Source organism: Trachypithecus francoisi, unplaced genomic scaffold (assembly GCF_009764315.1).
Source record: "Trachypithecus francoisi isolate TF-2019V2 unplaced genomic scaffold, Tfra_2.0 Lachesis_group19, whole genome shotgun sequence".
In the NCBI taxonomy this organism is placed as follows: domain Eukaryota; kingdom Metazoa; phylum Chordata; class Mammalia; order Primates; family Cercopithecidae; genus Trachypithecus; species Trachypithecus francoisi.
The window spans coordinates 48,156,370-48,170,321 of record NW_022681464.1 but is presented as its reverse complement, the minus strand read 5'-3'; the positions used below and the strand labels follow the sequence as shown (position 1 = coordinate 48,170,321).

The following is a 13,952-nucleotide window of genomic DNA, read 5'->3' as shown; positions in this document are numbered from 1 at the left end:
ACCACTGTAACTCAAAATAAAATTTTAACTCGTAAGCAAACATAAAGGGCAAACTCTTCTTCAATTATGACTTGTATTCCCGTAGGAAAAAAGCAAATTGTGGTCAGGGCATATCGGCTCACCATTTAACACAATTTTAAAACGAATATGGACATTTATTTAGTGCCTATTATGTTTTTAGTCACTGGGCTAAACTGAGCAGAAGGCTCCCATTGAGAGGGAAAAGCTGAAATTATGGGCAAGTGGATGGTGACAAGGAGGCTCTGGAGAGGTCTGTGGGCGGAAGGCCCAGCCTGGGCACAGCCTTTTTGCCCCGTGATGGTTGGAGTGGGCCGCAGGGCTGGAGGCCGGTGGCGGGTTGCAGGGGCTCAGCACTCTGGAAGGAGACATGGCCTTATGCTGAAATGGGCACGTGTCCTGCAGGGGGCTTCGGGCCAAGAAGGAAAGGCCTGGAACAGCCACGGAGGGCGTGGCTGAGTTAGGGTCAGGGGGAGGAACACTGCGGGAGAGTTAGGGTCAGAGTCAGGGTTAGCGCTAGGGTGAGGTTCAGGTGCAGGGTCAGAATTAGGGTTAAGGTTGGGGGCACTGGGGGAGGCGCCTGCGCTGCCCTGGTGGTTACTCCCACGTGCTCTGGGGCACGAGGGCGTCCACCAGAGGCCTGGGGACTCCACAGAACGAAGACCTAGAGCCATTTTGAAAGCCCTACTCCATGTTCCACTCATTTTGAGGAATAAATTATAATTGCTACACAATTGATAAAAACCTGTGCAAAAGTGAACTTTTAGGTTAATAGTTTATACAAATGTATGCAATTAACCCTCTCCCCACACAACTTGTAGTAGATCTAAAAATCAGAATTCTCAAGAAAAGGTGTGATCACTTTCCCACAGGAATGATGAAGTCAGGAGACCCCAGCCAGTCGGTTCACCAGGATATGTCAATCATGGCACACTTGTCCCAGTTCTGGGAGCCAAAGTTCTGTCTTCCAATGGCAAGACAGCATTATCACAGCTGGGCTCCCATTGGCTCTGAGATGTGGGCGGGGTCACCACTCCTGGAGCTGGCACTAGCTCCACCCCATTCCATGCAAATGAAGTCAAAGCTGTGGTGAGTCCACGTGATTAGTCACATGGTTGATGACACACTCTCCCCACCCCTTTAATGACGTCATTACCCACTCAAACTCTCACGAGAGTTTGCACAGATGTGGAAAGGAGCTGGCAGGGCAGTTCCCTGGGCCAGAAGGGAGTCAGGGGGCCCTAGAGGGGCCCCCCACTGCCACCCCAGAGCCTCCAGTCCAGCTTTAGTCAGGGGCCCCGGGGGGCCTGTGGGAAATGCCAGGGGCCCCCAAGCACACTCTGCTCCCATTGGCTAGCTGCGCCTACATGCAAATGAGGGTCAACGTCACTTCCTGAGGCCAATCGAGCGCCATTTTCTCTTTCTGGCTGCGCGGGAGGAGGGGACGAGTCGCGCCGGGGGTGGGCGCGCGCTGAGGCGGGGGTCCCGCCGCGCGGGGCGGAGGCGCGGGCGGGCGCAGGAGGCCCCAGGGGACGCGGCTGCGCTCGGCGGAAGACGCGGCAGCCCTGCGAGAGGCAGCAGCAGAGACGCGGTGCTCCTCGGGGGCCAGTGGTAGGTACGGCCCGGCCCAGCGCGGGCCCGCGCGGCGACGCCCCCCGCCCCGGTCCTGGCCCCCGCCCCAGTCTGGCCCCCTCCGAGCCCCGCCCCCGCCGGTACCCAGCCCACACCCACGCCAGCCGCCTGCCCTGGCGCCGCCCGTGGCCGTCTCGGGAATCCCGGGACGTTCTCACGGCGCGGGTTCGCGGCCCGAACGGCGCCCGTCGACCCCCGACGCGCCCGCGGCCCGCCCCGCCCGCCGCCGGTCACGTGGGAGCGGGGCCGCCCCGGGAGGGCGGAGAAGGGGACGGGGACCAAAGGGGAGAGGAGGAATAGGGGGAAGATGGGGACGGGGACCGAGGGAGAGAGGGGGGACTGGTGAAGGGAGCGAGGAGTAGCGGGAGAGGGAACGAGGATGGAGAAGAAGAGGAAAGGCAAGGAGCTGTGGCGACCCCTGTGAGGACCCCAGCACCGCCCCACCCGCCAGCCCGCCCGCCCGCCGCAGCCCCGAGACCGGGTTGTCCTGGAAGCTTCTCCCTGGAGGAGCCTTGAGTGACGGCAAATGTAGGGCAGGAGCTGACAGTGACACCTAAATCTGCCCAGATTTTTTCCCCTAGAAAGGTTGGAAGAACAGCTGATAACGGGGCCCTGTTTCTTCACCGTTGAGCTTTCGATGCGAATATCAATAATTGATATGCAGATGTTGACTGGACGTACTTTTCACCCGCCGTTGCTGGTTGCGTTGAAATAGATTCCGTTTACAAGATTTCTATCACAGTTGGCTTTGGAATGTTAAAATTTTTAACTGCCTTTTAAAATAATGTGCAGATGCAGAATGAGAAATAATTCAGTATTTTAAGTAGTTTATTTGAACAGAAGACTTGCCTGAGTGCTTAAAACTTACTCTATTTGCACGGGTAATCACTGCCTCTTGGGATCTTGAGGAATAGACTGGCTGTGGAGGAGTGGGGTGGGGGAGGAGAAACTGGTAAGCAGATAACTGACAATGCAGATTGGCAAGTGGGGCAGCCGATATTTGTAGAGTACTGTGGGCATGTGCCACGCAGAGTCTTTGTCAAAAAAGGGGTTTTTTTTTTGACAAAGAGCCTTTGTCAAAAAAGTCTGGGTACCATTTGGGGGGGTGAGGAGCATTAGTGGGAGAGAGTACGACATGTAAAAAGTTGCGTAAAGTACGTGTTCAGCTGTGTCTGGAAGTCAGGAATGTATGTGTAACTTATTTAAAGATGTTCCTGGACAGTGGGCCTTGTATGAGTGTGTTTTAATATTTCGGTTAAATTTCGGTTAGAGTTAGGACTTCACTCTGAAGACAGCATTGAGCCCGTCGTCCTTAAACATGGAAGTGACAGATGTGTGTTAAGAAAGGAAGTACATAGGCCGGGCGCGGTGGCTCAAGCCTGTAATCCCAGCACTTTGGGAGGCCGAGATGGGCGGATCGCGAGGTCAGGAGATGGAGACCATCCTGGCTAACACGGTGAAACCCCGTCTCTACTAAAAACTACAAAAAACTAGCTGGGCGAGGTGGCGGCGCCTGTAGTCCCAGCTACCTGGGAGGCTGAGGCAGGAGAATGGCGTAAACCCGGGAGGCGGAGCTTGCAGTGAGCTGAGATCCGGCCACTGCACTCCAGCCTGGGTGACAGGGCGAGACTCCGTCTCAAAAAAAAAAAAAAGAAAGGAAGTACATGGCCGGGCACGGTGGCTCAAGCCTGTAATCCCAGCACTTTGGGAGGCCGAGACAGGTGGATCACGAGGTCAGGAGATCGAGACCATCCTGGCTAACACGGTGAAACCCCGTCTCTACTAAAAAATACAAAAAACTAGCCGGGGGAGGTGGCGGGCGCCTGTGGTCCCAGCTACTCGGGAGGCTGAGGCAGGAGAATGGCGTGAACCCGGGAGGCGGAGCTTGCAGTGAGCTGAGATCCGGCCACTGCACTCCAGCCTGGGCGACTGAGCGAGACTCCGTCTCAAAAAAAAAAAAAAAAAAGAAAGGAATTACAGGAGTGGAGATGAGACAAGCGGTTGTCCTACCGGCCCTCTAGTTGAGGGGAGGAACAGTGAGGGTTAGGACATGTCTGAAAGGAGTTAATCATTGTTTCTGGAGGAAAAGGACAGCTAAGCTAAGATTTTTAGCTGAAGAGATTCTGGGATTTGGGAAACACCTTTTTAATTTGAACCCAAGTTTGCAACATGCTGTTGGTTAATTTATGATTGCCCTCATAAGTTTACCAACAGCATATTGCAAACTTGGGTTCTGCCCTGCCCTTCACCCTCTGGCTATCCTAGACCTGTTAGGGCAATGTGTTACATAGGTGGAAACAGGTATCTCCCCGTGATTTGAACCCAGATCTGCCGAATATATGATCCAAATATTCTGTGTTTTTAAAGTTGTTCTTTAAAAAGCCCTGTATTCCAATAGTTGAGACATTTCATTTAGTTTTTTGGAGTTAATTAATAGCAAACTCAGTGCTTATGTGCTGTTTTGCATGTATTAACTCATTTATCCTCATAGCTACTCTGTGAATTAGGTCATACTTGCCCTGTTTTACAGAAGAGCCAGCTGAGGCCCGAGAGAGTAAGTGATTGCCTGAAGATTACACAGCTCATAAACGGTGGAGCTGATGTAAACCCAGGCACACAGCTCTAGAATCCTTTTTGGTGACCATCGTTTTGTGCAATTTCACAGGAACTGAAAAAAGTTCTGTGGCGTTAAAAAGTATTGTTTATTGCTGTATTACCTGAATGACTCTTTTTTGTTATTTTTGAGATGGAGTTTTGCTCTGTCACCCAGGCTGGAGTGCAGTGGTGTGATCTCGGCTCACTGCAATCTCTGCCTCCCGGGTTCAAGTGATTCTCCTGTCTCAGCGTCCCGAGTAGTTGGGACTACAGGCGCACGCCATCATGCCGGCTGATTTTTTTGTAATTTTAGTAGAGACAGGGTTTCCCCATGTTGGTCGGGCTGGTCTCGAACTCCTGACCTCAGGTGATTCTCCCACTTCAGCCTCCCAAAGTGCTGGGATTACAGGCGGGAGCCACCGTGCCTGGCCAACATTTTTTTTTTAGAGTGTATTTTTTTTCTATAATAGAATATCCTTAAGAGATCATTATACTAAAAAATCCCCAGAGAAATCCTTTATGTACCATTTTGGGAAATAATATTTTCTTGTGCATATCAGTGGAATTTTATGGTAGTTCCATGCCTACCGCAAACTTTAGGAATTGAAATTTATTTTGAATTGAGATTAATATGTTAGTGCATGATATATACGTTAGTGCATGATATATACGTTAGTGCATGATATATACGTTAGTGCACGATATGGAAACAGTTGGCCCCCCTGGTTAGCTTGCTGTTTTCTAGTGGTGAAAATACAGATTTTACTGAGCTCCAAGAATCTGTGGAGAACAGTATCCATAGAGGATCTATAAATACGAAAACATCGAACTATTTCCTAGTTAATTCATCCACTGGGCATTTTATATGGAATCTTTTATCTTAGGATTGATAAATTATGCTGTAAGAATGGATCTAAGAATGAATAAATTGTGGTAGCTTATATGGGTAAAAGTCAGCTTCCCTTCCCCAGTGGTTGGCAACAGTTATGAAACCTGTAGTTTACTTGTATTTTATTTTTTATCCTTTGTTGGTTTCCCTAAAGCTGTTAGGAAACTGCTATAAAAAATAAAAAACAGGAAACTTCCCCCCATTTTTTAAATGAAAAGGTATTTGTGTGCTTGTGTTTTGTTTTGTTTAGAAGGGCCACAATAACAATGATGAAGGAATGGGAGCACTTTCATTTGAGAATAAAAAGTGCCTATTTTTCAAATTCAAGGGAAAAAAATAAAAAAGTGAGAACTCCTTGGCCCTAGTCTCAAGCTTTGAACAAGTAACCCCAGAACCCTGCCCAATCGCTGAGAGCCTCATTTTAGTAAACCCTTTCTGAGTTTCGTGTATGTACAACCATGCTTACATGAATCGGCCAATCACCAATCACTCTGCTTTTAAAAGTCTTTGTACTCCAGGCTTCTCAGAACCCTGTGATAAGATCAGCTCTTGCTGTGTGAGTTGAGACTTTCTTGGAAGCAGTAAATTTAGCTTCCTTATTTCAGATATATGTGGATGATGGTCCCTACTTTAGACAATATTGTCTGTCAGCCAGCTTTTGGAGAATAACCCCAGAGGATAGAGAGGATAGTGGAACTTTAAGGAGGAAATGAAATCAAGTCTGGTAGAGTCCGTGGAAAGCAGTTAACAAAATTTTTGTTGCGTTTTGCTCTGGCCAAAGAAGCTGGTCTGGGCTAGAAGGTGACCTTGAGTTTAGTGTTTGGAAATGCATAATGAGGTTATGGCAGCTCTTGTGTGGGAGTGTAAGCTTTTGAAGGCTAGAACCCAAATCAGTGCATTTTATTAAAGAAACTTTTTAAACTTAAAATTTTATAAAGAAAAATTTTAAACTTAAAATTTTATAAAGAAAAATTTTAAACTTAAAATTTTATAAAGAAAAATTTTAAACTTAAAATTTTATAAAGAAAAATTTTAAATTTTATATCCTCCCAGTTCTACAATGCTAGTGATCCTTAAATCTCTCCTTTTGCTGAGACCAGGATACATTTTTCACATTGATAACTTTGAAAATAAATCTCGCCACTCCAGAACAGCTTCTCAAAAACTTGACGTTTGCTTGGTACCCACCAAAAATTTCTCCTTATTATATGTTAACCCTTTCTGCCTCCTACTGCTTTCCCAGTTTGATTCCAGTCTACCTTTTTGATTTTACTTTTGCCAAATAAATTCAGACTTTTCCTCCTTTGCCTCAATAATTTTTTGATGCTAATTTATTCACCTTGTATTTCTTGGGCACTAGCTTTCCATAGCCATTTCCTCTTTAGAACTCCCTGGCACTTTCTGCATATCTTATGGTTCTTATCCTGTTTTATGTTTTTTGTTCATTTAATGAACATTTGCAGTGTACTGTGCTCTGTGATGGGACCCTGTCAAGCAAATATAACATGATTTCTGCCCTGAAATAGTAGCCCAATAGGAGAAATGGATATATAAATAGATAATTGCAACATGGTGAGTTGAGACAGTGGAGTGGTATATGGTTATTGTGCTGAGTCCTAGGAGGGATCACTAAGCCTCTCCTTGGGTGGGGGATACAAGAGAGGAATGTAGAAGAAGAATTGCTTACTCAGAAATTGTCCTTAAAAATCATGAGAGTCAGGCATGGTGGCTCATGCCTGTAATCCCCGTACTTTGAGAGGCTGAGGGGGAGGACTGCTTGAACTCAGGAGTTCAAGACCAGCCTGGGTAACATAGGGAGACCCTATCTCTACAAAAAATAAAAAAGGTTAGCCAGGTGTGGTGGCATACACCAATAGTCCAAGCTACTCAGGAGGCTGAGGCAGGAGGATTGCTTGAGCCTGGGAGGTTGAGGCTGCAGTGAGCTGTAATTAAGTCACTACACTCCAGCCTGGTTGAAAGAGCAAGACTGTGTCTCAAAAAGTCTTGAGGGGTATTGCCAAATTACCCTGTAAAAGTGTAAAAATTATAATTTTTCTACTTTTACTACCACCAGATGTTAGTAATCTTAGTAGTTACTATTTTGATAGTAAAAAATTGATATTTTAAATGGCATTTCTTTAATTATTATTAATGAAGTTGAATAACCAAATATTTGCCACTTGAATTTGACTAATATATATTTTAGCTTTTATAGCCTACACATTTAAATGTTTTTTGGAATAGTTGCAGATTTATAGGAAAGTTACAAGTATAGTACAAATAATTTTTTTCGCTGAATTGTTTGAGAGTAAGTTGCCAAAAAAGTTGCCAAAAAAGTTGCCACATTACGCTAAATACTACAAGAGCGTTCTCTTCTTCCTTCAAACAAGAACATTCTCCTACATATCCACAACAAAACCATCAAAATCAGGAAATCACTATATTCAAGTGGGTTATAGTCTATATAGTTATATAGTCTATATAGTCTGTGTAACTATATAAACTATCACTGTGTACCAAACCACCCCAAACTTAGTGGAGTAAGACATTTTATTTAAAAAGCTCATCAGTTCTCTGGGTTAGTTCTATTCAGACAGGGAAGGGAGATGGTTTGTTTCTGGTCCGCAGTGTCTGGGGCCTCATCTGGGAAGACTCAAAGGCAGGGGTGACTTGACAGCTAGGGGCTGGAATCCTCAAGAGGCGTCTTCGCTTCCATGCTGGTAGTGGATGTGGAACACCTCTATGTAGTGTCTCTGTGGGCTAGTTGGCACTTGCTACACACATGATATCTGGATTCTGAGCATGATCATCCTGAGAGAGAGGTACGTGGCATTTTTATGATCTAGTCTTGGAATTCTCATGGCATTTCCTCTATACTTTATTGGTTAAGGCAGCCACAAAGTTCTGCCCAAAGGTCAAGAGGAGGGGGCATAGATGCCCCCACTTTTGGGAGGAGAGTTAGGGCTGTATTGTAAGAGCATGTGGGTTGGAAGGTATTGTTGTGTGTTGGGAAAATTCACTTTGCCACAGGTTATATCTGTTACTTGATATATGCCCAAATTGTCTCTTATCTGGCCTATGGGAGCCCTTTCAAGCTGGTTACTTTTGTGTTCTGTTGACATGCCTCATTGAGCAATTTCTTTATATTCTGGCACAGGATATTCTAGGCTCATCTTGTCTTTACCATGCTCCAGCCATTTTTCCAAGGGTTCTTTTTAAAGGAAGGTGGTATTTAGGAATTAAGATTTGAGCCCTAGTTGTGCCCACTGCTACTGGGGTGTATGACTACATGAGTTCACTTCAGTAAACCTTAGTCTGGTCAAGTACCACAGGGTTTATTTTAATTTTATGCCTTTTTAGATACTGTTTTAAACAGCTTGAGATATAATTTATATACCATACAATTCACCAATTTAAAGTGTACAGTGAATGGCTGTGAGCACATTCACATCGTATATACATCATCACAGTTGAGTTCAGAACGAAGAAGCCTTGTTCTTCCCAGTTCTCCCAGCCCTGACAGCCACTGCTGTGCTTTTTTTTTTTTTTTTTGAGGTGGAGTTTCGCTCTTGTCACTCAGGCTGGAGTGCAGTGGCGTGATCTCGGCTTACTGCAACCTCCACCTCCCAGGGTCAAGCAATTCTCCTGCCTCAGCCTCCCGAGTAGCCGAGATTACAGGCGCCCAGCTAATTTTTTGTATTTTTAGTAGAGACGGGATTTCACCATGTTGACCAGGCTGGTCTTGAACTCCTGTCCTCAGGTGATCCACCCACCTTGGCCTCCCAGAGTGCTGGGATTACGGGCGTGAGCCACTGTGCTTGGCCCACTGTTATGCTTTCCATGGATTTGCCTGTTCTGGACACTTCATATAAATAGAATCATACAATCCTTGTGTCTGGCTGCTTTTACTTAGCATATTTCCAAGGTTCATCCATATTGTAGCATGTATGTATTTCTTTTATGGCCAAATAATCTATTGTATGGATATGCCACATTTTATTTATCCAGTCATCAGTTTATTTATCAAATGCCCCAATCTGGGGGCATTTGGGTTGTTCACACATTTTGGTGATTGAATAGTGTTGTCATGAACATCCTTATGTAAGTTTTTGTGTGGATGTATGCTTTTCATTTCTCTTGAGTAGAATTGTTGGTTCATATGTTATGTATATTTTTAATCTTTTGTGAGACAGCCAGACTGTTTTCAGGCACACACCAAGACTGGCTGCACTGGTTTACATTACAGTTAGGAATGGATGAGAGTTCCAGTTTCTCCATGTCCTTGCCAACACGTTTCTTTTTTTTTTTCTTTATAGGTATCCTGGTGGGCATAGTATCTCTTTGTGGTTTTGATTTGCATTTCACCAAATGGATAATGATGTTGAGCATTTTGTTTTGTTTTGTTTTAAGACAGGGTCTCACTGTTGACCAGGCTGGAATATAGTGGCATGATCAGACTCACTGCAGCCTTACCTCCTGGGCTCGGGTGATCCTCTCACCTCAGCCTCCTGGATAGCTGGGACTACAGGTGCGCACCAGGATGCCCGGCTAATTTTTGTATTTTTTGTAGAGGCAGGGTTTCACCATGTTGCCCTGGCTGGTCTTCAACTCCTGAGCTCAAACAGTCTGCCTACCTCAGCCTCCTAAGGTGCTGGAATTACAGGCGTGAGCCACTGTCCCCTGCCTGAGCATCTTTTCATGTACCTTAATGGATATTTTTCTTTGGAGAAGTGTCTGTTCAGATCCTTTGCCCATTTGTAAACTGGGTTATCTGTGTTTTTATTATTGAGATACAAGAGTTATCTGTATTCTGCATATAAGTTCCTTATTAGAAAGAAATAAGATTTGCAACTATTTTCTCCTGTTTTGTGGGTTTTTTGCTTTTTTGATGGTGTCCTTTGAAGCATAAAAATTTTTACGTTTGATAAAATCCATCATACCTATTTTTTCTTTCATTACTGGTGCTTTTTGGTGTCCTATCTAGGAATTCCTTAAGGAATCTAAGGTCGTGAATGTTTATGCTTATGTTTTCTTGTAAGAGTTTTATAGTTTTAGGTCTTACATATAGGTGTGATCCACTTCTGAGTTAATTTTTGTATATGGTGTAAGGAAGAGGTCCACCTCATTCATTTGCATATGAATGTTCACTCTTTCTGCAACAATTTGTTGAAAATTATACTCTAATCTGAGTGTTTTACCAACCCTGTCAAAAAATGTATTTTTGTGTATTATATACATGTACTTATTACAGTTTTGTTTTCTTTTAAGGAAAATTTCAAAAATGTTTCAAATTCCTGTGGAAAATCTTGACAACATCAGAAAGGTGCGAAAAAAGGTGAAAGGTATTCTTGTGGATATTGGGCTTGACAGCTGCAAGGAGTTACTGAAGGTAAGAGGACATAAGTAGCCAATTGAAATATGGAGGTGAGATTTGAACTGGGGTTTTCGAAAAGTGGGTGAGATTCCTCAAAATGGAAATTGCTATTATACTTCAGATGACTGTGTGAAAGCCTCATTAGTACTTATTTATGTCTTTATGACATAAAGTGAGCTATTCAAGCTGTTCAGGTGTTTAAGCTACTTTAAGGAGGGGATTTTTCTAGTCATTAGTTATTAAAAAATTGTTTTTGATGTTTGAGAGAAATGTGATTTATTTGTTATTTTAGCAAAAGAAAACTAACTTAATTTCCCAGTGTTGTTAGAGCGATCAACAAACGGGCATGCATCAATGAAATGATAGGATTTTTTTAAAATCCTGATTTGTGTATTTGTATATGTGATTTCAGAAAAGTTTTCCTAAAATTTTGTCTGTCCTTATAACATTGAGAATATATAGTTGGCATATATAGTTTTACAAAATGTTAAATAAAAGTTGTATATCCTGGCCGGGCATGGTGGCTCATGCCTGTAATCTCAGCACTTTGGGAGGCTGGGATGGGTGGATCACTTGAAGTCAGGAGTTCGAGACCAGCCTGGCCAACATGGTGAAACCCTGTCTCTACTGAAAATACAAAAATTAGCCGGATGTGGTGGCGGGTGCCTGTAGTCGCAGCTACTCAGGAGGCTGAGGCACAATAATTGCTTGAACCTGGGTGGCAGAAGTTGCAGTGAGCCGAGATAGCGCCACTGCACTCCAGCCTGGGTGACAGAGTGAGACTCTGTCTCAAAAAAGAAATAAAAAGAGTTATTATATATCCTTGTAGTCATTGGTAATGATATTTTTGTTTTGTCTAATCATTTATAGCCTTGCTTTCCCCTTCATTAATAAATCTAGTCTAGGATCAGGTATTTGGTTGTCATGTCTCTTTAGTCTCCTTTTAATATCAATTCAATTTTTTAAGGTGGAATTCTGTTAGGAAATTTGTTTTATTTTTAGGTAACATGTCAGTAACAATGAAAGTTTCTCATCCTAGAGTCCTTTGTTTTTGACTTGACTAGAACTGAACATGACTCATGAACTTTTACTTTCTTAGCCTGAGAATGTGTTTACTTATCTGAATTTGTTCACGACTGTTTACTTTTTCTTTCCAAGACTTTATTAACACAGAGATATGGTACTTCACAAGGGAAAATTAAGAGATTTGAATGGCTTAAAACTGTTAGTTAGATTAACTGTTGAATTATTAAAACTATTTTGGGGAGAAAATTTTATTTGTAGTTGGGCCTATATATTATGAAATTTTTGAAAATTCAAGCAATACAGAAGTTTTTTATAGAAAAATTAGAAAACAGACACAGAAATAAGACAGTAAGACTCACGTGTAAACCATTACCCTGAAATATCCAGATTAACATTGTTAAATATCTATAGATTTTAAAAATGGGATATATTCACATTTGTTTCTGAAAAGATAGAGTCAAATTGTAGAAGATACTGTGCTAGCTGTTGTTTCTTTTTCACTGAACCTCATAGTAGGAACCTTTTTCCCTGTCAAGTGCATTTATTCTTAATCCAGCACAGCAATTAGAGTTCTTTGTTTTCAAGCAGCAGAAACCAATCTGACCAATTTACACAAAAGAAGATTTATTGGAAGCCTCTTGGGTGGCTTAGGCAGGAGAATGGCTTGAACCTGGGAGGCGGAGCTTGCAGTGAGCTGAGATGGCGTCACTGCACTCCTGCCTGGGTGACAGAGCGAGAGACTCCGTCTCAAAAAAAAAAAAAAAGAATCCAAGTTGACTGGAGAACCAGCCCTGTAAAGAGAAGAGGAACCGAGGGAACTACCTGTCCATCATCCTCACCGCTGCCTTGCTGTGTATTTCAGATTTCAGAGTGGTATGTCACTCTGCCTTCTCATAAGATTTCCACAGCACATGTGACTTCAATCTTAGCAATAGGAGGCTAATGTCAATAGCCTGGCTGAGAAAAGTAAGCTTTAGGAAAGGTAGACTCTTCGACACACCTAATATTTTCTAAACTATGTCTAAACCCTGCTACACATAGAAACTCTTCATGAGTTTTTTGTTTGTTTGTTTGTTTGTTTTGAGACAGAGTCTCGCTCAGTCGCCCAGGCTGGAGTGCAGTGTCTCGATCTCGGCTCACTGCAAGCTCTGCCGCCTGGGTTCACGCCATTCTCCTGCCTCAGCCTCCCAAGCAGCTGGGACTACAGGCGCCCTCCGCCATGCCCGGCTAATTTTTTGCGTTTTTAGTAGAGGCGGGGTTTTACCGTGTTAGCCAGGATGGTCTTGATCTCCTGACCTTGTGATCCGCCCGCCTCGGCCTCCCAAAGTGCTGGGATTACAGGCATGAGCCACCGTGCCCGGCCAGGAGTTGTTTTTTTTTTTATAAAAATTAACATCTGATCAGAAATTAACATTGGATCTGGGATGGGTAAGGGACGCTTGTCAAGTTGCCTGCCAAACGTACCTTGGTGCTGCCAGTGCAGGACAGGGATGCTTGCCACCTTGCTGCACACTGAGATGCCACAGCAAGTGTGGCATTCAGCCACCCCCCAACCCCCAATCTGTGCCAGTCCCCTGCTTGGGGCTACAGTGGAATGTGGACCTCTTGACTTAGGTGGAAGATGTGAGAGAGTGGTTATAGGCTTGGGGACTGGGAGGAAGGCTGAGGCCAGGTGGGCTTTGGGGTGAGGGCAAGGCAGAGAGCAGTATCAGCCCTGACTCTGGAAAGGGTAAAGGAGGCAGACCATGTGTGAGCTGAGACTCCAAGCCCTTGGCATATGCTCCATGTCCCATCAGAGTTCACTTTCATAATATAAAACACAAATTCAAAGATAAATTGTTAAGAATTCATGATGGTTACCACTGAGCATTAAATCCCTTGAGTGCAGGCTTTGTGCAGCTGTGCTAGTTACATGCCCAATGGAGCTGGCCCTCACTGGCATATTTTTTTCTTTTCTTTTCTTTTTTTTTTGAGACAGGGTCTCGCTCTTTTACCCAGGCTGGAGTGCAGTGGTACAATCACGGCTCACTGCAGCCTCGATTTCCTGGGCTCAGATCATCCTCACAACTCAGCTTTCTGAGTAGTTGGCACTATAGGTGCGCACCACCACACACTGGGTAAATTTTTTTTTTGCATTTTTTATAGAGTCAAGGTTTCACCATGTTGCTCAGGCTAGTCTCGAACTGTTGGGCTCAAGTGATCCGCTTGCCTTGGCCTCCCAAAATGCTGGGATTAATATATGTGTGAGCCACTGCACATGGCCCATGACTAGTATTTTCTTTTATTCATTTATGTTTTTTTGAGGTGGAGTCTCACTCTGTCACCAGGCTGGAGTGCAGTGGCGTGATCTCTGACTCACTGCAATCTCTGACTCCCTGGTTCAAGTGATTCTCCTGCCTCAGCCTCCTGAGTAGCTGG

General features: G+C 44.2%; 1 protein-coding gene across 4 annotated transcripts in view; it reads left to right on the top strand.

Moving 5' to 3' along the window:
- The first annotated feature begins 1,188 nt into the window (after positions 1 to 1,188).
- Positions 1,189 to 13,952, top strand: part of ADNP2 (ADNP homeobox 2) — a 30,208-nt gene continuing 17,444 nt past the window's right edge. Inside the window, exons 1-2 of one of the 4 annotated variants that reach the window (XM_033178447.1) lie at positions 1,189 to 1,629; positions 10,403 to 10,523. In XM_033178447.1, the coding sequence (XP_033034338.1) occupies positions 10,416 to 10,523 (108 nt within the window). In that variant the 5' untranslated portion in view covers positions 1,189 to 1,629; positions 10,403 to 10,415. Of the gene's footprint in view, positions 1,634 to 10,401; positions 10,524 to 13,952 lie in introns of those variants that run through there. The other 3 variants (XM_033178448.1, XM_033178446.1, XM_033178449.1) reach the window with 3 other exon arrangements.